Below are 23227 nucleotides of genomic sequence, written 5' to 3'. Positions count from 1 at the left end.
GCAGCGGCATTGCACACCTTTAATCCCAGATAATAGGAGGCAAGGGGATCTCTGTGAGTTCGAGACCAGCCTGGTCTACAGAGAGAGTTCCAGGACAGCCAGGGCTGCACAGAGAAATCTTGTCTCCAAAAAACAAAACAAAAAGCAAACAAAAAAGAAAAGCAACAAAAAACAAACAAAAAAGGGAAGGTCCAGCAACCTGCATGTCACAGAAACCAAGCAGAAGGGGTTCAATAAAGGGGTTGGGTTTGGGGATGCTACTCAGGGTAGCCAAGGCATCATACTATCTTCCCTTCTCTCATTCATTTCTTTGTGGATTTATTTTTTTTGTTGCCAGGTGCTAAGCTTTGCTGTTGACATTGAAGGTACAGAAATAACAAGGCACAGCCCCATTTCCAGTCTAAATGAGACGTACAGGTGGGAGTGGAGGCAAATCCCTGAAATAGGTGCTCTGATGGATTCATTCTATATGTACTTACTGAACATCTAAGACATGTCAGATGCTTTGATAACAGTGAAAGGAAGCCTGTGACGTCCGGTTCAGTTCACCCGCTTCAGGTAAAATTTGGTGCCTGTGTCTTAATGGAAATCAGCAGTCACACCCATCAGCGGTTTTTGAGTTGTAAGGACTTAGACCACACCTAAAATTAGCACAAGATATTCATCTCACCGAATTTTTGATTTTCACCTAAAACATGATGAAGTTGACGTCATGTGTACTACCTATCACAGGAATCCCATGTGCATGGCAAGTTCCCCTACTATGCTGTGTGGGTTCTGAGAGTCAGGGACCACACAGGTCTTACCCACTAGTATAAACTCAGTAAATGTGTAGGGAACTGATGCTCTCACAGGGATCCTCTATCTCTAATAGTCTGTGCTCTGCTGTTGCTGAAATAAAGACCCACATGCATTCTGTGGATGCCAAAAAGAATGAGGAGGAGGTCTGGCAAGGTGGGTCAGTGGGTAAAGGCACTTGCTGCCAAGCCTGAAGACCTGGGTTTGGTTCTTGGGCCCCACATGGGGGAAGGAGGAGCCAATTTCTTGCTACAGGTTGTTCTCTGGTTTCTACCCAGATTGTGTGGCACAGGTGCACCCCAAAATCAAATTAAATAACAAGAATGATGAGATGTGTATTTTGAAACTTGATCCTTAAAGGCTTCCCGGATAGATGTCCTCTGACTTGAACCTCAAACCCTAGATAGGATCCTACTTGCTCAAAGAGACCTGGGAAGTGCTTTCCCATCCTAGGTCCTGGATCCCAGTGACCCTTTTCCCTGCCCTCTGCTCTCAAGGATCTAACTGTAACTGCCTCTGTGTCCTCAGAGTCCAGCTTCCTCCCCCGTCCATCAGAAATGACAATGGAATGCAGTGCTGGGAAAACACTGGCTGTGGAGCCTGTTCTAGATCGCTGTGATAAGCACCATGACCAAGGCTGCTTGGGGTGGAAAGGATTTATTTGTCTTAACAGGTTCAGCTAATCATCAGGGAAGTCAAGGCAGTAACTCAGGCAGGGCAGGAACCTGCAGGCAGGAACTGAAGCAGAGGCCACGAGGCATGCTGCTGACTGGCTTGCTTCCCATGCTTGCTCAGCTTGTTTTTGGATATAACCCAGGACCACCTGTCTAGGGGTGGAACTGATACAGTGGGCTGGACCCTTACACATCAACGATCAAGAAAAGGCCCCCACAGCCTTGCCCACAGGCCAGTCTGATGGAAGCGATTCTTCAAAAGAACTTCCTTCTTCCCAGATTAATCCAGTTTGTGTCAAGTTGACAAAACTAACCAGCAGAGGGGATCTCAGCACCAGGCAAATCAGAAAGTACTTAACACAGGGCTGGAGAGATGGCTCAGTAGTTAAGAGTACTGGCTGCTTTTGCAAAGAACCTGAGTTCGATTCACAGCACCCACGTGGTGACTAACAAACTCCAGTCTCAGGAATCTGATGGCATGTTCTGGCTTCTGAGGGCACTGAAGTGTACTGTTAGACATTCAAACAAAAACATCATAGTATAAAATAAAAATAAAAATCTCAAAAATAAGCCGGGCGTTGGTGGCACACGCCTTTAATCCCAGCACTTGGGAGGCAGAGGCAGGCGGATCCCTGTAAATTCGAGACCAGCCTGGACTACCAAGCGAGTTCCAGGACAGCCTCCAAAGCCACAGAGAAACCCTGTCTCGAAAAACCAAAAAAAAAACTCAAAAATATTACTTAGTATCTATGGGATCCTGAGAAAGTTCCTAAATGTCTGGGTCTCAGTTTCTCTTTTTGTACAATAAAAAACCTGAGTGTGCTCTAGGATTGGTATCTCCTGGGTCTAAAAATTCTGCTTCATGGGTTACTGTCAGAACTCAGTGAGCAACAGAAGCTCAATAAACTAGAGGGCTTGCTAGGGTGTGCTCCATGGTGCCCAGAGCAGATGAACACAACACCAAACTAGATCCCAAGAGCCTTTTCCACTACTCCTCAGCCCTGTGCTTCTTTAGGGCTCTGCTAAACCTCTCTCTGCTTCCAACTTCCCTCCACTTCCTATGGGACATAATGCCTTAGCTCCTACAAGTTGCAAAACTTAAAAGGCTTGAAGCCCAAAGCTCAAAGCTACAACTCTTATTACCTGTTCATCTTTCTGCCAACTATACTTGCTTGGAGGAGGTGTGTGTGTGTGTGTGTGTGTGAGAGAGAGAGAGAGAGAGAGAGAGAGAGAGAGAGAGAGAGAGAGAGAGAGAGAGAGAGAGAGAGAGAGAGGGGGGGGAAAGCTTCTGGTAGGGGAAACAGGGATACAGCAGGGCAGGATTCAGGGGTGGGGGACCCAGAGGTATTCACTCATGAACTCCATAAGGAACCAGTTCTTTCACTATTGTGGAAAAGAATATTTGCTTAGCTACGTAGAGATGTGCTGCATTTGTTTAACTATATAAAAATGTGTTACAGTTTTACCTGGCCTGCCTAAAGCACCTAACTGGCCTAATAAAAAGCTGAATGGCCAATAGCTAGGCAGAGGAGGGATAGGCGGGGCTGGCGGAAAGAGACAAAGGAGTCAGCCAACCAATGAGGGGCCAGACAGACAGACACGGAGGAAGCAGGAAAGAAGGATGGACAGTACATAGATGAGGTAAACCTCAGGGTGGCACATGGATTAATAGAAGTTGGTTAATTTAAGTTACAAAAAAAAAAAACCAAAAACCTAGCTAGAAACAAGCCTGAGCTGAGGCCAAGCGTTCATAATTAATAAATCTCCGTGTCATGACTGGGGGCTGGTGGTCCAAGGAAACCTGCTACGTTCCACTACTTGACCTGACTCTTTCCTGCCTCTGCCAATAACACTAAAAGGGACCAGAAGGACGAGGTAGCGTGTATGATATCACACTCTCTTTCAAATGAGTTCAAAATTAGTGTTCTTGTTTGTTTTGTTTTTTTCAGACAGGGTGTTTCTATGTAATAGTCTTGGCTGTACTGGAACTCACTCTGTAGACCAGGCTGTGAGACCTCAAACTCACAGAAATCTGCCTGCCTCTGCCTTCCAAGTGCTGGGATTAAAGATGTGCACCACCACTGCCCAGCTAAAATAGATTTCTTAATTCACTACCTCGCCAGTCCTTGAAGCTCACACTAGCATTCATACTAAATGCCTACTATATGTCATACGCTATAGCTAAGGGCCTGAGATTTAGCTATATTTGATTTGACTTCAAGATGCTCATATCCTGAAATAGAAGACAGATAAAAAAACACTGACTCCAATAAATATAATGTATGCAGTGATATGGTACCAAACTATAGATGGGCAAGGAACAATGCCTCTTTGTCTCTGTCTGTCTGTCTGTCTGTCTGTCTGTCTGTCTGTCTGTCTCTCTGTGTGTGTGTCTCTGTGTGTGTGTGTGTGTGTGTGTGTGTGTGTGTGTGTGTGTGTGTAACTTGGTGAAAGAATCAGATAACCCCCGCCCTCCAGGCTTTCTAACTTGCTTTGTAGACCAGGCTGGTCTCAAACTCAGAGATCTGTCTGTCTCTACCTCCCACATCCAGCATCACAGAAAACTTTTGTATAAGGTTGTATATAGAAGAGAAGAGACTTGGGGCTGGAGATACATCTCAGTAGTAGAGCACTTAGCTAGCATATATGAGGTCTTGGGTTCAAACCCCAGTACTCCACCACAAAGAGAGAAAGAAAGAAAGAAAGAAAGAGAGAGAGAGAGAGAGAGAGAGAGAGAGAGAGAGAAGGAAGAGAGAGAGAGGGAAGGAAGGAAGGAAGGAAGGAAGGAAGGGAGGAAGGAAGGAAGGGAGGAAGGAAGGAAGAGAGGAAGGAAGGAAGGAACAGATCAAAGATCAGCAAAAGTCCAGGAGTGTGAAGAATAAACCGTAATCAGGCAAAAGTAGAGCTCATTGTTCTGTCAAGGAATGAGATGGAAGGAACTAGAAGTCTGAGCTAGATTGTGAAGGGTCTACATCCTCTGAGAAGCTGTGAACTTTCAGAATCCAGGAAAGGGCTTAGACACAGAGAAAGGCGGTGAGATTTGAATTTTAAAATCCCATCTGGCACTCGTGAGTTCCATCTAGAACATTGAGGACATCCAATAAATCACTCCTTCCAACAGGGTTTGTTGGAACATCCCAGCCTCATGTACAAGTGCTGGGCCAGACACTGGAGATTCAACAGTAAGCAAAACCAGACATCCTGTTCTTAGGGCACTTGCAGCTTGGCAGGGAAGACAGACACTAATCAAATAATTATACAAATAAATATGAAATTACAGTGGGGATGAGTGCCACAAAGGAGATGCACATGGTCCCAAGAAAGCCTGTTCCTGAGCGTTTGATTGGCTAGGATAGTCAGGCTGAGCTTAGTGAGCTCTGAGGAAAATTGTCAGCCTCACTGTACTAGGAAGGTTCCAATTGGATGGGCCTGCCTGACCTCTCTCTTCTCAGAACCCACATCCAAGGCAGGCTGATCTTCCATGGCAAACAGACACCATAGACTTAAGCAAGCACTGTTCAGCTATCTTGTCACCAAACAACCCCCAGCAAAGATTTGAAATTGGAAAGGAGAAAGTCAACTCCTTTGGCCCTTTAGATACTTGAGATAAAAGTACGGTCCTTCGGGGTTAAACTAAACATCTTTCTCAGTGGGTTTCAGGTTCCCTTCATGGTTCTGATCACTCTCTGAATTGTCAAGGTCCTGTTTCAGGTGACTGAAAGTCACTTATGTTGCCTTGAGCATCAAGCTAAGTCCAAGAGCTGGGAAGGCATATGTGGCACCGAGTGGCATGAGCAGAAATATAAGCACAAATGAGGGTGTCATGTGATGGTGACATAAGGAATCACCAAGATGTGAAGACTCTGTGCTGGAGCACATACTAGCCAAGGGCCTGTGTTCTGTACATATGATTTCATTTAAGCATTATAGGTGATTTCTAACCTTGTGTCCAGGAAGATAGAAGTGTTGGCCACTGGAAATCCCAAGAATGGGGCTTTATGAAAGCACCTGGCACGTGTAGATGTTCCCTTGACAATGTCCAGGTGTCTGTCTTGCACACTGACGGGGATGCTGGGGGCCAGAGCAGTGGCTTGCTCATCGTGGTGTCTGATCTCTGGCACAACGCTTTGCCGATGTGGAGAGCTCACAGAATGTCCATTACCTAAAAGTGACTTGATTGTTCTTGATGACATGGTCTACTTCCTCAAGTAGCCAGTGAGTCACTCATCTTTCTTTCTGCTCCTTCCTGTCTCCTTTTTTATTCTATTTCTGACTCTCATCACTGGAAATGAAATCAATGTTTGTCAATGTGATTTTTAAAAATAAAAGATGGGGGTTTAGGAGTGCTTCTCTGGGTGACTTTCCATTTAGCATTGAACAATGAGAGCTGGATAGTTACTCCCAGCCTTGTTTTTCTTTACATGAAATAACAATGGCACTATCAATATTGGCAGCTGCTTTGATGAGTGCTTTTTAGCTCCATGTCTTCTGTGCTCTGCCAGGCTCTAATATATGTTTCTAATCTTCACACAATCACTTTGTGTGTACTATTACCATCCCTTTACAGATGAGGAAATTAACTTGTAGATTTGCTTATTTTATTTTGTATCTACAAATATGCAAAACATCCATGTGCACCATGTTTATATCTGATGCCTGAGTGGTCAGAAGAGGGCATTGGATTCCCTGGAACGGGAGTTATAGATGGCTGTGAACCAACACGTGGGTGCCGGGAACTGAACCTGCGTCCTCTGAAAGAGAAACAACTGCTCTTAATCTGCTGAGCCATTTCCCTCTCCAGCCTAAGCAGATGAAGAAACTAAAGGTTGATTATTTACAGAAATGATTTAAAAGTTAAATAATAATGACAAATACTCATATACTCAGTTGCCTATTATGGGCCAGACATCATATTAAATTACTCAAGCACTATTCTGTATGTGAGGAACAAAGTCTCCAAAAAAATGAAATCATCCATCTATCCAGAGTCTCACAGCGGATGAATGGGATGAATGGCAGAGCTGGGAGTCAGACCAAGGCCTGTCATCCACTCTCTTTCACATTGAGACTTTGGCTGGAGCCAGCCCTAATAAGTCTGAATGGAGAGGGAAGTGACATAGGCCTTGAGACCTGTTCACATAGACAGACCTGGGGAAGTTGGTTTTGGGAAGTGCAAAAGTAATAGCTGGTGTTTAGTATGTACCAGAAACTGTTCCCAGAACTCTTTTTCCTTTTGAGACAGGATCTCATGTAGCCCAGGCCTGCCTTGGACTCATTCTGTAACTAAGGATAACCCTCCTGCCCTCACGCTCCCAGGTCTGGGATTACAGGTGTGCACCACCATGCTGGTTATGCTCCGCTCAGTGCTTCATACATGCCAGGCAAGCATTCTATCAACTAACCTACATCTATAGCCCTTTTATGCACAATCTTCATTTTTAAAAAAGCCATATGAATTGGGCATTGTTATTATCCCTGTTTTACAAGGAAGAAGCTAAGTCCTCATCCGAAGTTTGCTCAAAGAGAGGCCGACAAAAGAGTGTGAACACCAGGAGACATCAGACATTGGAATTCATTTAAGGGGCTGCCTCATGGCCACACACTCACTTGGAGAGTAGAGATGTAACTCCAAAGACCATGCTTTCAGTGGTCAGGGATATGGCTCAGTTGGTAGTGTCTGCCTAGCATGCAGAAAGCCCTGGGTAATACCAGGAATGGCACAAAACCCAGCATGATGGCTCATGTCTAAATCTCAGCGCTCAGGAGGCAGAGGCAGGAGGATCAAAAGTCCAAAGGTGCCCTCAGACACACTGCAAATTTGAAATTACTTTGGACTACATGAGACACTTTCTCAAAACAAGCATACCCCCCGGGCTTTGAAAAAAGATTTATTGACTTTTGTGTTATGTACACAAGTGTTTTGCATATATGTATGTGCACCACATGTGTGCCACAGAGGCCAGAAAGGTTACAAGTCATGTAAGCTGGGAACTGAACCAGAGTCCTCTATAATAGCAGCAAGTACCCTGAACTGTGGAGCCATCTCCCCAGCCCCAGCCTTTGGCTAAGGAGCAGAAGTTGAAACTCTGCTGTGTTTGGAGTCCTGTGCTAGGCACTAGGAATACAGAGATGAAGCTGAATCCATGTCCAACTCATCTATGACTATTATGACTCATCTATTTCCAATTAGTTGGGCATCAACCGTATCACAAGATCTTTTCATTAAAGAGTTAGGGCATAGGACTGGGCAGATGCATGAGACTAAACACTTTTATAAACCTAATTCAGGAGCAGTGCAGGAGCCCAGAGCTAGCTAGATCCCTGGATCAGGAAGGGTGGCTTTATTCTAATCCTATAAGACAGGACTCAGGGACTGAATTTGAGACTACTGGGAGCTTGTGGCCCTGGCTCTAAGAACCGGAAGCAGAGACAAGAGCATGGGAGAAGCAAACAAATACTAAAGCAGCGCTTATTAGGTATGCATTCACAGAGAGGGGAGGGGGAAAGGAAGGGAAGAGGGAGGGAGAAAGAACACAGGCTTTGCATAGGTATGGCTCACAGCAATTGTTTCTCTCACTAGTAGCTAGGTTGCCAGTGCTAGCTAGATGCACACATACTCATTCAGTCATTGTCCGTTCTGCACTCAGTCATTCATGAGCTTGACGAAAGTGTGCTTGCCGGAGGTCTCAGGGAGAAGTACTGTGTGGTCAGGATAATCTGGGGGCCCACGGAATGAAGAGCAAGACGCAAATGCTAACTTCAGGCTTTGTTTTTATTAACTCGGGTTGTTCTGGACCAGAGCTAAATAGCTAAGAGCATAGAGAAACAGTCCTGGGGGGAACAACTGTTAATCCTTCTTTTTCTTCTTCTCCCCCACCTCTTCCTCCTCCTCCTCCCACATCTTCCTCCTCCTCCTCCCACATCTTCCTCCTCCTCCCCTCCCCCTTTGAAGACGGGGTCTTGTGATGTAGTCAAGACTGGTCTTGAACTCACTATGTGTGTTGTTCAGGCTAGACTTGGGCTCAATCCTCCTGCCTCAGTCTTCCATATGTTGAGATTACATGCATGATCACACCTTTGCATCTTTGCATCTGACTTGTCATCATACCTTGAAATTTCATTTTTTTAAAGATTTAAAATAATTTTTTATGTGTATGGGTTTTTTTTTTTGCCTGCTTGTATGTCTGTGTGCAGAATGTCCAGGCCAGAGTTGGGCATCCGATTCCCTGGAACTGGAGTTACAGATGGTTGGGAACCACCATGTGAGTGCTGAGAATTGAACCCGAGTCTTCTAGGAGAGCAGCCAGTGCCCTTAACTGCTGGCCCAACTCTCTGGCCCCTTATAATTTCATGTTAGAATATCTTTATCAGATCTTACCTGGACCACTACAAAAGTTCCCTAACCAATCTTAGTGTCACACTATTGATCTAATTATGTTAGTCTCCTGCCTCAAAACATTGACCCTACAAGATAAAGCTTCTACCTCATAATACAGTATACAAAGTTCTCTCTAGCTTTGTCACCTACTCATTCCCCACTTCCCATCATTTGTTAACGCCTGAGTACTCACGGGCACAAGCTCTTCCATGGGATGTTGAGACGGCTCCTGTTATGCAAGCCGGACTGCCTCAGTTCCATCCCCAGAGCCCTTAGTTGGAGGGACACAACTACTATGGGATATTATTTTAACTGGGTGAAGATGTGCTACATTTGTTTATGCTGCAGATTATTGCTTTAACTAGTAAAGGTGTGCTATTTTTGTTTATGCTTCATTTGTTTAATGGTATAAAGATGTGTGTTTAATTATGTAAAGGTGTGTTGCATCTGTTTCATCTTGCCTGCCTAAGGCATCTGATTGGTCTAATAAAGAGCTAAACGGCCAGTAGCTAGGCAGAGAAAGGACAGTCAGGGCTAGCAGGGAGAGAGAATAAATACGAGAACTCTGGGCTCAGAAAGAAAGAAGAATGAGGAGAGAAAGAGGGACTCACCTGGAGTAAGATCAGGCAGCCACTAGTCAGCCAGACATTGAGAAGCAGTGAAAGTGAGACATACTGAAGAAAGGTAATAAGCCCAGAGGCAAAAAGGTAGATAAAGAGAAACAGGTTTAGTAAAAAGAGCTAGCCAGAAACATGCCTAAGCTAGGCAAAGCATTCAAATATAGTAAGACTCTGTGTCGTGATTTGGGAGCTGGTTGATGGCTTAAAAGAAAAAGCCTGGTACAAACAACCTCTCAACAAAGGTATCCTGTGACCACCACATATACACTGTGGCACGCACATGTCGCGCCTCCTCATACAGAGACACAATAGACAGACAGGCCGATAGATAGATAGATAGATAGATAGATAGATAGATAGATAGATAGACAGACAGACAGATAGATAGATAAAATCAATTAAAAAACAACCTCTTTCTATTGCTCTTAATTCCTTCACTTCTCTACTGGGAAAACCTCCCTGGTATCCTCCTCATGAATGTCTTTAGGTTGAGGCACCCAGGCATGGTGCAGGCTCCACCTATGGGAATCTCATAAGGTTAACTGTACATTTTTTTGCTCTCCTGAGTATCTGATAAGATTGCATTTTCTTCCCCTTTGAAGGCTGTGTCTAGATATTTGATATGCTTTCCTAGTGAAATGGGGAAAATAGAAGCCCTAAGAACTCTGATTCCTTCACTACCTTCCTTTGGGTAGCTGCTCTGTTGTTTTTATCCTGAACACAGGAAGATACGAAGCCCAGCACGCAGCCAACCTGTGATGCCAATGTATAAGCCAATGATGAAAAACCAACTGTGTTCTGCTGCTAAGATTTGGGGAACCCAGATAAAGCAACCTCTGCTTTCTGACATGTCCCGTAACTTTTTCAACACTGTTTCTCCCTCACTTGAATTCAGGTAGCCTTTTCCCTGTACCATTTCTGTAGCTCTGATGATACATTGTCTCCTATTGCTAATCACTAGTTTGTTGATACTCTTGGTGATACTCTCAGCCCCTCTATGAAGCTCTGTCAAGGCTTCCTGAGAGCAGAGATGACATTTACTCCTGTGGGACCTCCCTTTTCCTTGTGGTCCATTGCTCACCCACAGGGACGAAGGGAGCAGAGGCAGCATGCAGGGTTTTGTATGGCCTGCGAGTGCAATGGAAAATAGCCTTCTGGGGTCTCCTTCAGTGCTAGAGCTTAAAGATGATAGTCAATGCTATAGGGAACACAATATATTTATTTACCAGAGAGAGAGAGTCACACAAGCTAGGAGTTAGAAGTGAGGCCAGCTTCCAAAAGAGGAGGTCCTTGTTCCTTTCCCTTCCTTTTATCTCTACCTGTGCTAATTTACTTGTCCCCGCCCTCATGGGTGGATAGCTTTGTGGGGTTCACTCCTACAAGAGCTCAACTTTATTTCAAAGCAAGGGGGAATATATAGGATGGAGACAGTGAGTGGGGCATTACCTAATTTGCATTTGACAGCAGAGTCCTACCGTACAGCTGGAGTACAATACCTAATTATCATATGGACAGCAGTTGAGGGGGGCATTTGTAGGGAACTGTGTCAAGGGTCACACTTAAGTCAGGCATCCAGGCCTAGAGACACTATCCAAATAGGGTAGTGAGGGAGTCCTCCATATTATGGTGAGCTAAGAGCTGTCTGGACACGGTAGACTGCAACTTTAAGCAGCAGAGCCCTCCAACACACTCCATTTTTATATTACACAAAGTATGGTTCATGACTGTGGGAATATATTATAGTAGGTGTAGAAATCAGATAGAGGTGACTTGGATCCAGGTCAACGCTTATTAGATAGTCTCTAAAACCAGTTTTTTCATCTGTCAAACTAGAGTGCCAACATGTGTTTCACAGGGCTTTAAACTTCTAGCTACTTGATGCGATAGAGGCATTTTAGAATTCCTATTGCCCTTATTGTTTGTTTTCGTCATCGTCATAGATGGTACTCAGTAAATGCTTGTAGATAAAGCAGTCAGTCACTGACTGAGGTGCTGTGCTGAGAAGTCCTGGACTCAAGGCTGTGATTTTGTCACCACTGTTAGGGAATTCACTTAATGTTTTTAACATCTAAATTGTTTATTGTTATATTGCATTGTGGACATAAATGCATGCCACAGTGGAAGTGTCCAGACCAGAAGACAACTCTTTGGTAATTTTCTTACACCATGTGGGTTCTTGGGATTGAACTCTGTCAGGCTTGGCAGCGGCACCTTCACCCGCTAAGTCATCTCACCTGACCTGGAAATTATTATTGAAAATAAGAAATTTTGTTCAACTGTAAAGAAATATGAAATCTGAGGGAAACGAAATAAAACTGGAGGATATTATATTAAAAGAAGTAACCCAAGGCCAAGAAGATAAATAATGCCTGTATTCTCTCATGTGTGGATCCTACCTACTAATTGTTATGTGTGTGCATTTAAGTGGGGCTGTGCATAAGGCCTGGATGTTGTGATGTGTTACTCTTTTACTTTTGAGGGAGCCCACAACCCAGCTCCCAAATAACTCACACATGGAGGCTCATTCTTAGTTATGAGTGCCCAGCTTATCTTGTTTTGTTTCTAGCCAGCTTTTCTTATCTTAAATTAACCCATCTATCATTTCCCTCTGAGCTTTTATCTTTCTTACTTCTGTATGTCTTACTTTCCTTCTTACTCTCGGCTGGCCCCTGACGCCCTCCTCTTTGTTGTCTTGGTGCTCCTCTCTTCTTCAGTTCTCCTCCTATTTATCCTCTCTGCCTGCCAGCCCCACCCATCCTCGCTCCTGCCTCGCTATTGGCGGTTCAGCTCTAAAATTAGACCATCAGGTGTTTTAGACAGGCGAAGAATCACAGCCTTACAGAGTTACAGGAATGCAGCATCAACACAAGTCACACACCTTAAAATAATGATCTACCACACCTGGAAACTAGAAAGAGGTTCATGGGAAGGGGTAAGGGTGAAACACGTATGAAGTAAAAATGAGGGTGGGGAACACTGGGCAGAGGGCGATGCTAAATGCAGAGAGGGGACAAAGAGATGGAAGGAGAGGAGGCGAGGACCAACCTAAACGAAGAATGGATGGGAAAGCCAGGAGGAAAGCTGACAATGGACAAGCTGTAAAAACTAAATCAAGCCTGCTCACTTACAGTCACCTCTGCCACTGCCTCCTCCTCCGCCCCGGACTCCAGCAGCTTTCTCACCAGAGTCCTTGAGCTCCATCTCTCTCCCACTCCCTGCCTCAGCTCAGGATCACAGGTGTGCCCCACCAGTCAGACACGGCCATGGACACCGGCTCTGAGATCACCAACAAGGACTTGAAAGGAAAGGCGTTGTGGAGGAGGCAGATACCGGAAGAGAAGCACCTGCCAATGGGAATGTCAGTGAGGAAAATGGGGAGCAGGAGGCTGACAATGAGGCTGATGAAGAAGAGGAATCAGGTGGGGAGGAAGAGGAGGAGGTGATGGGGAACAGGATGGAGACGAGGAAACCGAGGCTCCCGCAGGAAAATGGGTGGCTGAAGATGATGAGGGTGGTGATGTTGACACGGAGAAGCAGAAGACCGATGAGGATGTCTAGACAGCAGAAAGGAAAAGTTAACTTAGGTCCACTGTGACCTGTTCACATTCCACTTCTCGTCTCAGAATTTAAACGTGGTCACCTTAGAGGAGCAGGCCCCGCCCACCCACAGCTGGCAGTGCCACCCACAGATGGCACGTGTCCACCACCACCCGCCAAAACCACACGGATTTGCAACAAGGGAGGAAAAAAGAACCAAAACTTCCAAGGCCTTGATTTTTTTTCTTAAAAAAGCTTTAAAAGGAAAATTTGTACTTTTTATGTATACTTTCTATTTTTGTACATATTGTTAGGGGTCAGCCATTTTTTAATGATAACGGGTGGCCAAACCATCCTTCGGAGGGTTCTCTGCCCTAATTCTGTCTTTACTTGTGGTGTATGTTCATTATAATCTCAAAGGAGAAAAAAAAACCTTGCTTAAAAAACAAAAACAACAGCCAGGCGGTGGTGGCACATGCCTTTAATCCCAGCACTAGGGAGGCAGAGGCAGGCGGATCTCTGTGAGTTCGAGGCGGGGCTGGACCGACATCCTCCAAAACAATACAGAGAGACCCTGTCTCATAAAACCAAAAAAAAAAAAAAACCAATCAAACAAACAAAAAAACAGAACAATCTTATTCTGAGCATTCCAGTAACTTGTTTTGTGTATGCTGCTAGCTGTACTCTAAATAGTTGGTTTGTATGCAATGGTTAAAAAGGCCAAGGAGAAAAGGCTTCTTTCTTCTTCCTCTTCCTCTTCTTCTTCCTTTTTTGTCTATGCAGTTGCTATTTATTTATTTAGGGCCTGTTAGATGTATGTGTGAAACAATGTCCAACAATAAACCAGAATTTTATTTTGCTGAGTTGTTCTAAAAAAAAATTAAACCAAGGAGCAGGAGAGATGGCTCAGTGGTTAAGAGCACTGGTTGCTCTTTGAGAGGACCTGGGTTTGATTTCCAGCACCCACACAGCAGCTCACAACCATTGGTAACTCCAGTCCCAGAGGACCCAGCACCCTCTTCTGGCCTCAGGCACCCTTTTCTGACCTCCACAGGCACTGGCATGCACATGGTGCATGGACCTACATGGAGGCAAAACACCCATATACGTAAAAATAAAACTCTAAATAAATAAGTCTGTAAAAATTAAATTAAAAAACTAAAAATAATTTAAATATAAATATGCTACATGTTGGATTAAACGGTGCCCAGAAACTACAAGTTTACTAAATGAAAATCCTACAACAGGGCCAGCGGATCCCCTTTCTGTGAGTAGTTTGTTAGGAAGACCTCTGAATTCCTCCAAAACAATATAGATATTTGCCATAGCCATTGGTTACTAAACAGAACTAGACCCTCTTACCTCATGCTATGGTCACAAGACTTAAAAATCAAGCTGCAACAATGAGGGAAATCGCTTCCCTGATAGCTAGCTCTCATAGTGTCAAGCTGCCAGGCAAGAATTTCCATCAAAACTCATATGCAGATGTAGACCTGTGTACAACTCTACCAACCGGGTAGGAAAGATGTTTTCACTGGTGCAATAGTGGCAAGTCAGTAATGGGGGGAACCAGCTGCTCTTTGATCAGATTTGAGGCTCGCTTCACAGGAAGGAGTCCACATTTGGCACTGCAAGCCTGGTCAAAAGCCTGTAGCCAGTGAGGTCATAGACCCAAGCTGCTTTTGCTAAATGAACAAGATATGCACATCACATTGCTGCCTAAATAGTTACGTCCACGCCCATAGATTAGTGCTACCATCAGCTTTGGTCAGAGGAGTTTCTCTTTACAAGAGTAGTAGTAATTGTAAAGATCATAATTGGCCAAAGTGCCGAGAATACGGAACTGTTTAATGGGACTTCTATATTGAGGAAGGAGTAGACTGAGGCAGAATGCTCCCTTTGGAATATGACATTGCTACTGCACTTTTGTTTTTAATTAATGTGTGTAAGTGTGAGTGTGCTCTCTCATGCACTGAACATGTATGGAGGTAAACAACTTGCCTGCATCAATTATTTCCTTCTACAGTGTGAGTTTAGGAAACTGAACTCAGGTCATCAGCTTCAGTGATGGGCACCCCTACTCACTGAGCCACCCCACTAGCCCTGTTGTGCTTTTGATCTCGTATCAGCTAAAATTAACAATATAAGATTTATGCAAGACTTGTCCCATCAACGTTCTGTCAAAAGAGGGAAAAGGGCCCTTGACCAAGACCTGTGGACGGATGATGGTATCTGAGTATGTGTGTGTGAGGGGGTCATGAGGCTCCACTCCTCCTTGAGTATCAACAGGGGTTTGATGACTGCTGGGGGCGGGGAGACACATTTTCTTTAGAGGTATAGCCACTGATAAAGAGCCCATACTTCTAAAAGCAATTCCTCTGCTAGGACCCTGTAAGTGACCCTGACGGAACTCATTGCTCATTAAAAATAAATAAATAAATAAGAAAGAAGAGAGATTAAAAAATATATAAGAAAGAAGAGAGACTAGGTGGGAGGAGAAAGAAGTAGCAAGAGGGGGGGAAGGAAAGGGCAATGGGGGTGCGTGTAATAAAATACATGCCAATATATGAAAAAGTCATATTGAAACCTGTTATTATGTACAGTCACCATATGCTTTTTTGTGAGAAGTTTTATTAGAAAAGGAAAGGGGGGGAGGAAAGAGAAATGAGGTAAAGAAGCATGGAGACAGAGAGAGGACATAAGAGGGAGACAGGAACAATCCTCTCTGCCCCAGGGGCAGAGAGCGGGAAAGAGAGAGTGGAAAAAGCGATATGCGGCTTTTAAAAATATGATTATCACCGGGAGTTGGTGGTGCAGGCCTTTAATCCCAGCACTTGGGAGGCAGAGACAGACAGATCTCTTTGAGTTCGAGACAATCATGGTCTACAAGAGCTAGTTCCAGGACAGCCTCCAAAGCCACAGAGAAACCCTGTCTCGAGAAAAAAAAAACAACAACAAAAAAATATGATTATCCACTTTTATTTCTTCTGTGAATTATCCATGCCTCTTGCCCATTTTTCCATTGGGCTGATAATTATTTTCTTAGTGTTCTTCTGATTAGACCACAATGCAGTAAACATAAAGAATGCTCCTTAATTATGCCTTGGACTGTTAGTTAATTGTCTTGGAGACTTTTCAGGATGCCAACAGACTTCCTAGGAGACTGATTCTTTCCTTTTCTCACTCAGGACACAGCTGGGCAAGAGCGATACCGGACCATCACCACAGCCTATTATCGTGGGGCCATGGGCTTCATTCTGATGTATGACATCACCAACGAAGAGTCCTTCAATGCTGTCCAGGACTGGTACAAACGAAATTCATTCCCTAATTTCTTCACCAAATTGTTCATGAAAACCTAGCCTGTGCTATGTGTTAAGGAAACCCAGGTAAATCAGTCATGGTTCCTGATTTTAAGATGTGCTTACACGAGAGGGAAAAACTCAAACCAGGAATGGACCATGAAATTTTCAGGTGACAGATGTTGTCCTACTATGCTCTTTGTTGCTGTGATGAAACACTGACCAAAAGTAATTTAGGAAGGAGGGGGTTTATTTCATCTTACAACTCCCAGGTTATGACGTTTATCACTGAGGGGAGTCAGGGCAGTTTCCTTATACAACCCAGGACCACCTGCTCACAGTGGGCTGGCCCCTCCCACATCAGTCATTAATCAGTGCCCCCACAGATTTGCTCACAGGCTAAACTGTTGGGGGCAGTTCTTCAACCAAGGTTCCCTTTTCCCTGATGACTCTAGTTTGTGTCAAGTTGATGAAAACTAACCAGTTCCAAGTGTCAAAGAGAGGCACATGGGCGACGGGAACCCAGAAGAGGGCTCTCTCTGATCCAGCTGCAGGAGTCAGGGAAGGCATCTTGAGGTTGAGGGTATGCTAAGTTCTGAGTAATAAACAGGAGTTAGCCTGAGGGACAAATGGATAAGAATTTCCAAAAAATGAATACAGATATGCAAAGATGAGGAAGTAGGTGAGAGGTTAAGAAAAGTGTAGGTCATGAGAGGTTTTGTGTTATCCTGTAGGTGGTGATATTGGAGTTGGAAATGAACTAGTTCCAAGTTCAATGGCGAACGAGCCCATAAGCATTTATCACTGGGCTGGTCTTGGACCCAAGAGTAAATCCAGCCCAAGTTCAGAAGGGTTCCACTGGCAATGGAAACTATTGCAACATTCCAGAGATTCAACCTCTGTGCCACTGACCTTCCTTCTCAGGGTATCACTCACAGGGAAAAGTGAGACATGTGTAAAGGAGGGCCTGGTGACAGTGCCCCTAGTCAGTGGAGGGACAGGAGAAGATGCGGTGTCTGTGCCATTACTGTTCTTCAGAAACAGAGAAGCTGAGTGAGCCGTGTAGCCAGCAACAGTGTTGACCAGCACTAACTTTGTCTCCTTTTTGCTCATGACTACTCTTAGTAGTCTGTTTTCTGTTACTATAGCAAAATGCTGGGGGTGGGAATGGGGTCTTTATAGAGAAAGATATTTACTTAGTTCTCAGGTTTGCTGGCCCAAAGGCTAAACAACATGGCACTGGGTCTGGCAAGGACCTCCTGGCTGTATCATATCCTGGTCATGGCAGGTGGCATCATCTTGGGGGCATAAGTGAGAAGAAAGATCATAGGAGAATTCAGGAAGCTAGTGGGTGGGCAGGCTTGCTCTTTTATCGTTCTCATAAGAACTAATCAGGGTCCCTCAAGAATTACACCCATCCCTTTGTGACCTAGTACTTCCCACTGGGCCATACCTCTTTTGATTGTTTTTCAGTGTTTTTTGTGATAAGGTATCACCAAACCTTCTTTAATGTCTTCCTTCTACTTCCCTCTCGCTCCTTTCCTCCTGCTGTTCCCTTTTTTCTCTTTTGTCTCTCCTTCTTCCCTGTCCCTCGTTGTCCACCTTCTCTGTGTCTCAGCACACTTCCCCAAGAGTGACCAGCCCTTTCTTTGTCACCACACTGCTCCTTCCCTGTTGGCCATGACCCCTGTCCTCGCCATCAGTCTCTGCTCATTCTGCCCCAGGAGCATGGTGACTTTAACACCTAAGCCTGGCAGTGTTTTTCTAAGAATAACCTGAGCTCATTGCTAATCTGGGAGCTGGGAGAGGCTGGGGTGAGAGGAGCGGGGAAAGGTGAAAGGGGGAGCAGAAGACAGACATCAGGGGTTGCCTTCGGGTACCTGCCTTGAGTCTGAAGACCCGGCATCCAGCCCTCCCAGATGCCTTCCAAACAACTTGGTCTCAGCCACCCAAGCTCGGGTACCCAGTGGGGGCCTAGCTTTTTGTGGGCCTACAGCAAATGCTGGCTGAGCACATTTTGTCTCTTAATGGAACAAACAGCCTTTCACCAGATGAAGTCAGTGGTGGGGTTCATTTGAGGAACAAAATCAGGGCTAAGTTCAAGTTGGAGCTAGGACCCAGCTGTACTTAATCAAGCTGAAAGTCAAGCTATGCCTTGGGGTTAGCCGTTCACAGACCAGTCACTCGCCAGACATTCACTGCCACCCCTCTGTTCTGCATTCTAGAGGCTGGCATCCTAAAGATGACGAGGCATGTCACTGTCTCCCCCCCCCAAAAAATAACTTAGCCAAGTAGAAGAGATGCGATGGTGGAGATACAGGGGACCAAAGGGGATCATCTCAACTAATGGGAGTATTAGAATAAGAGTTAGGCCCATTCCCCACCCTACCCCCAAAAATGCCTGCAGTGTAGGGGACTATTTTATTCTTCTAAAATTTTTCTAATTATAAAAGTTACACTTGTCCACTTTTAAAATGCAAAGCACAAATATCTGAAAAGTACTTTTTAAAGGTCTCATGATAGAGCTGGACAATGGTGGCTCACAGTCAAATCCCAGCACTTGAGAGATTAAGGCAGCAGGATCTCCATGAGTTGGGGGTCAGACTGAGCTACCTAGTGAGGCCTGGTCTCAACAAACAAATGTCTCATCATTGATCTGGGAGTAGTGGCTTATATCTGAAAACCTAGCACTGGGAAGGCTGAAACAGGAAGGTCACTGAGTTTAAACCAGCCTGTGCTACATACTGAGTTCCAATCTAGCCTGGACTGCTAGTGAGACTATTACAAAGTCAGAGCCTCGGGAAAAAAATCAAGTCTTATAGCCATCTTACATGAATGGAACTACTTAGCACCTTCTAAGGACATGTACATCTGGGCAGGATTACATGCCATTGATAAGTGTATGTGTACTCTTGCATGCACGAGCCCGCTGAGGGCCAGGAGTTGGGAGTGGCTATAATCTCAGGTCAGAGTCTGATGACCCTCCCATGGTTCTTCTTCTTCAACAATAAATTGTAGCCCCATATGGGTTCACATAACCCGAACATAGGGATCTTGAAAACAACTAAGCCGCAAAAGGCTCTAAACACACAGTAACCAAAATTTGATTCAAAGCTAAATGTATCATGAATCTAAGATGTTTCTGACAGCACAGCACACAATTTCAGTATAGCCTCTGTTGGAATATACAATATACACCATGCTCTGAGCATATTGTGGTGGCAAAATCCTTCAATCCCAGCAATTAAAAGTCAGAGGCTGAAAGAGCTCCACAAGTCCGAGGCTAGTTTAGTCTATATAGAGAGGCCAGGTAGGTCTATACAGAGAAACATGATCTCATTTTTAAAAAATAGTTCTTTAAAAAAGATTTATTTGTTTATTTTTACTTTTTGAAACAGAGTATCTTTATGTAGCCTTGGCTGTCCTGGAACTCATTGTAGACCAGGCTGGCCTGGAACTCACAGAGATCCACCTGCCTCTGCCTCCCAAGCACTGGGATTAAAGGTGTCCACCACCACCACCACCACCACCTCACCCACTGATTTAAGTATTTTTATTTTCAGTACTTAAATGTTTTATCTGTATGTATGTTTATGCACCACATGCATACAGTGCCTATGGAGGTCAGAAGAAGGCATCAGATTCCCCCTGGAACTAGAGTTATGGACAGTTGTAAGCTACCTTGTAGCTCCTGAGAACCAAACCTCTCCAAGAAAACCAGTGATCTTAACTACTAAGTTATCTCTCCAGCCCCTGTTTCAAATTCATTCATTCATTCATTCATTCATTCTGTCTGTCTGTCTCTCTTGTTTTTTTGAGACAAGATCTCTGCTTAGTTAGGTTTTCTATTGCTATAAAGAGACTCCATGACCATGGCAACTCCTAAAGGAAGCATTTAATTGAGGCTAGTTTATAGTTTTAGAGGTTTAGTCATGGTGGGAAACATGGCGGCAAGCAGGCAGACATGGTGCTGGAAAGGAACTGAGCGTTCTGTATCTCGATCTACAGGCAGCAGAGGGAGACTGTGAGTCACACTGAGCAGAGCTTGAGCAAAGACCTTAAAGCCCACCCCCACAGTGACACTCTTCCTCCAGCAAGACCACACCTACTCCAACAAAGTCACAGCTCCTAATAGTGCCACTCCCTATGGGAGCCATTTTCTTTCAAACCACCACAGTCTCTCAATGTAGTCCTGGCTGTCCTGGAACTCACTCTTTAGACCAGCCTGGCCTTGAGCTCACAGAGATCCAGCAGCCCCTGCCTCCCAAGTGCTGGAATAAAAGACCAGCGCCACCATATCCTGCTCAGCCAAGACTTAATTCTTTGTATAAAAATAAGCAAACTAATCCATCTCAGTGTGCAATTCACTTTAGTCTTTAATAAATGGTAAATTGTGTGTGTGTGTGTGTGTGTGTGTGTGTACATCAAAAACTATTTTACAAGAAATTTGTGGTTTATTATCAGTAAATGTTTGATTTGTCTATTTTAAATACCTATACACCTGAGGAGACTTACAAATTTCTTGGGCAAAAGGAGTCATTAACAGTAAAGTTTAAGACCTATACAAGGGAATGTTACCGGGTCCAACCGTCTGTGAGTGATGTGTAGGTAGGTCATCAAAGATGCCCTGCTTCAGGGTGGTTTCAGCCATGCCATGCTTGGCAGACAGCATGCCAAAGCAACCTTCAGCACATGGATTGGAAAGGCAGGGGATGGCATCATGAGTAATACATTCCTCTGTGTCTTCTTAGGGCTACTCAGATTAAGACCTACTCCTGGGACAACGCACAGGTTATTCTGGTGGGAAACAAGTGTGACATGGAAGAAGAAAGGGTGGTCCCCACTGAGAAGGGCCGGCTCCTTGCAGAGCAGCTTGGTATGTACATGGCATGTATGTGTGCAGGTGTGTTTATGTGGGTAAATGTCTGGGCATGTGTGTGTATGTGCATGAGAGTATGTATATGCGTGTACACATGTGCATACATGTGGAAGTGGAATAAATAGGGAACAAGAGAGAGCTTTTATTTGTGACGTTAAGGTAGATTGTGATTATAAATGACATACCTATGTGCCCTGTGTTTATTGTTTTATGTTTGAGTCATATGCATATGGACTTCGTGTTTGTGATTTCAGGGAATTTATCATTTATATTTTCCTATAATGAATAAAATGTAAATATATGAACACTTTATTTCAGACTTTTTGTTTTGTTTTGTTTTGAGACAGAGTTTCTCTATGCAGCCCTGACTGTTCTAGAACTCACTCTGTAGACCAGGCTGCCTGCCTCTGCCTCTGCCTCCCGAGTGCTGAGATTAAAGGTGTGCACCACCTTTGCCCAGCTGTGAACACCAGTTTTAAACCAGATCCATTCACAAAGGATTTGAGATAACGTATTAAAAAATAATTGTAGAGCAGGAATTAAAAAAAATAAATGAGAAATTTTAGCAAGCACAGAAGGAAGGTAGAGAAAGTTAGAGTCTGATAAGTATGTATGTCACAACTTTTTGGGCACCAATACCAGCAAGAGGTAGGCTGAAATATTATCTTTGGGCTTCCTAGCAACCACCACAAAGAGTGAAACATAATCTGTTGTGTGGTTCAGCATGTCCTTACTATAAAAACAAGCCTATTAGTCCAGGGAAGCTTGGCTCTTCATTGGCAACTGCAGAGCAGACTGTTGCAGAATGTGGCCAAATAACAGCACACATTCTTTGGGCAACGGCAATGCCGAGCATCATAGGCCTTTTCTTGACTTTTTTTTCCTCATGTAAATGGATGCCTCTCATCAAAACACAATCCCACAACTACAGTCACCACATTCTGAAGAGGCAGAGCCTTGCAGTTCAGTGCTGCTTGGGCTCTTCCCAAGGTGGAAGCATTTTGACCCCTGTGTTCCACTGAGGTCCAGATGCCCAAGCTTGTCTCAGTGCCCCATAGCGGAACCCATACCTGTCTTTTCATGAAAGATCAGCTTTTATTCTATGTATTGGGGTTCATTGCAATACTGCCATGGAGTGGAGAAATAATCCTTCCATGCCTGCAGAAAGTTCATGGTTTTCCTCTAGGGCAGTGGTTTGCGACCTTCTTAATGCTGAGGCCTTTAATACAGTTCCAAATGTGGTGACCTCAACCACAAAAGTGTTTTGTTGCTCCTTTGTAACTGTAATTTTCTACTGTTATGAACTGTAATGTAAATATCTGATATGTAGGATATCAGATATTCTGGGAAAAGGTCGTTTGACCCCCAGGTTGAGAACTGCTGCTAGCGATTAGATGGGGTTTTAGGTAGCTTTCCTACAAATTTGTCATTCTAAGTTGCTTTGCTGTTGAGGGATATAGTTAAAAGTTAGACTCTGACAGAGTGCAGATGGTGGGGCTTATAGGTGGATAAACTCTATGAAATGCAAGTGTGAATTGTGGGTTGTATTTGTGTGTGTGTGTGTGTGTGTGTGTGTGTGTGTGTGTCCGTCCACTACTTATACATCTTCTCCATCCTCATTAACCATGATAGTCTGGACAAGAGATGAGTAAACCCTAAGTGCTTAATAGGAGGACTGGCTCATCTTGGGTCTTGCTGTTCCTTTATCAGAGAGGGTCTCCAGGGCAGAAAGAGTCTCCACTTTGTCCACAGAACAGTAAGCATACGGTGAAGCTCGCACTTGGGTAACTTCAGGTTATCCCTTTATGCTTCTGAACTGCAACCCTTTAGGAGACAGGCAGAATACAGAACACAGATAGGAGTGAGAATAAGGAGGTATTGAAGACAGACTCTGAATTGGTCAGATTTAGACAGACCAGGTAACCCTTCTCTATGCTACACAGTCTCCCGAGTTTGCCTCTACTGTTTACCTGAGTGTGTCTATTTATATATTGATCTCTCTTCCTGACCTTTGAGAATAGGAAATGTGTATGGTTTGT

General features: G+C 44.3%; 1 protein-coding gene across 1 annotated transcript in view; it reads left to right on the top strand.

Moving 5' to 3' along the window:
* The window catches only part of Rab3b (RAB3B, member RAS oncogene family), a 65364-nt gene that overhangs the window by 32342 nt on the left and 9795 nt on the right, over positions 1–23227 (top strand). Inside the window, exons 3-4 of the mRNA XM_005072127.4 lie at positions 16196–16314; positions 21061–21185. Coding sequence (XP_005072184.1) covers positions 16196–16314; positions 21061–21185 — 244 coding nt within the window. The remainder of the gene's footprint in view (positions 1–16195; positions 16315–21060; positions 21186–23227) is intronic.

The sequence above is a fragment of the Mesocricetus auratus genome, unplaced genomic scaffold (assembly GCF_017639785.1).
Source record: "Mesocricetus auratus isolate SY011 unplaced genomic scaffold, BCM_Maur_2.0 Super-Scaffold_100014, whole genome shotgun sequence".
Classification (NCBI taxonomy): Eukaryota; Metazoa; Chordata; class Mammalia; order Rodentia; family Cricetidae; genus Mesocricetus; species Mesocricetus auratus.
This window is presented reverse-complemented; position numbering and strand designations above follow the sequence as displayed.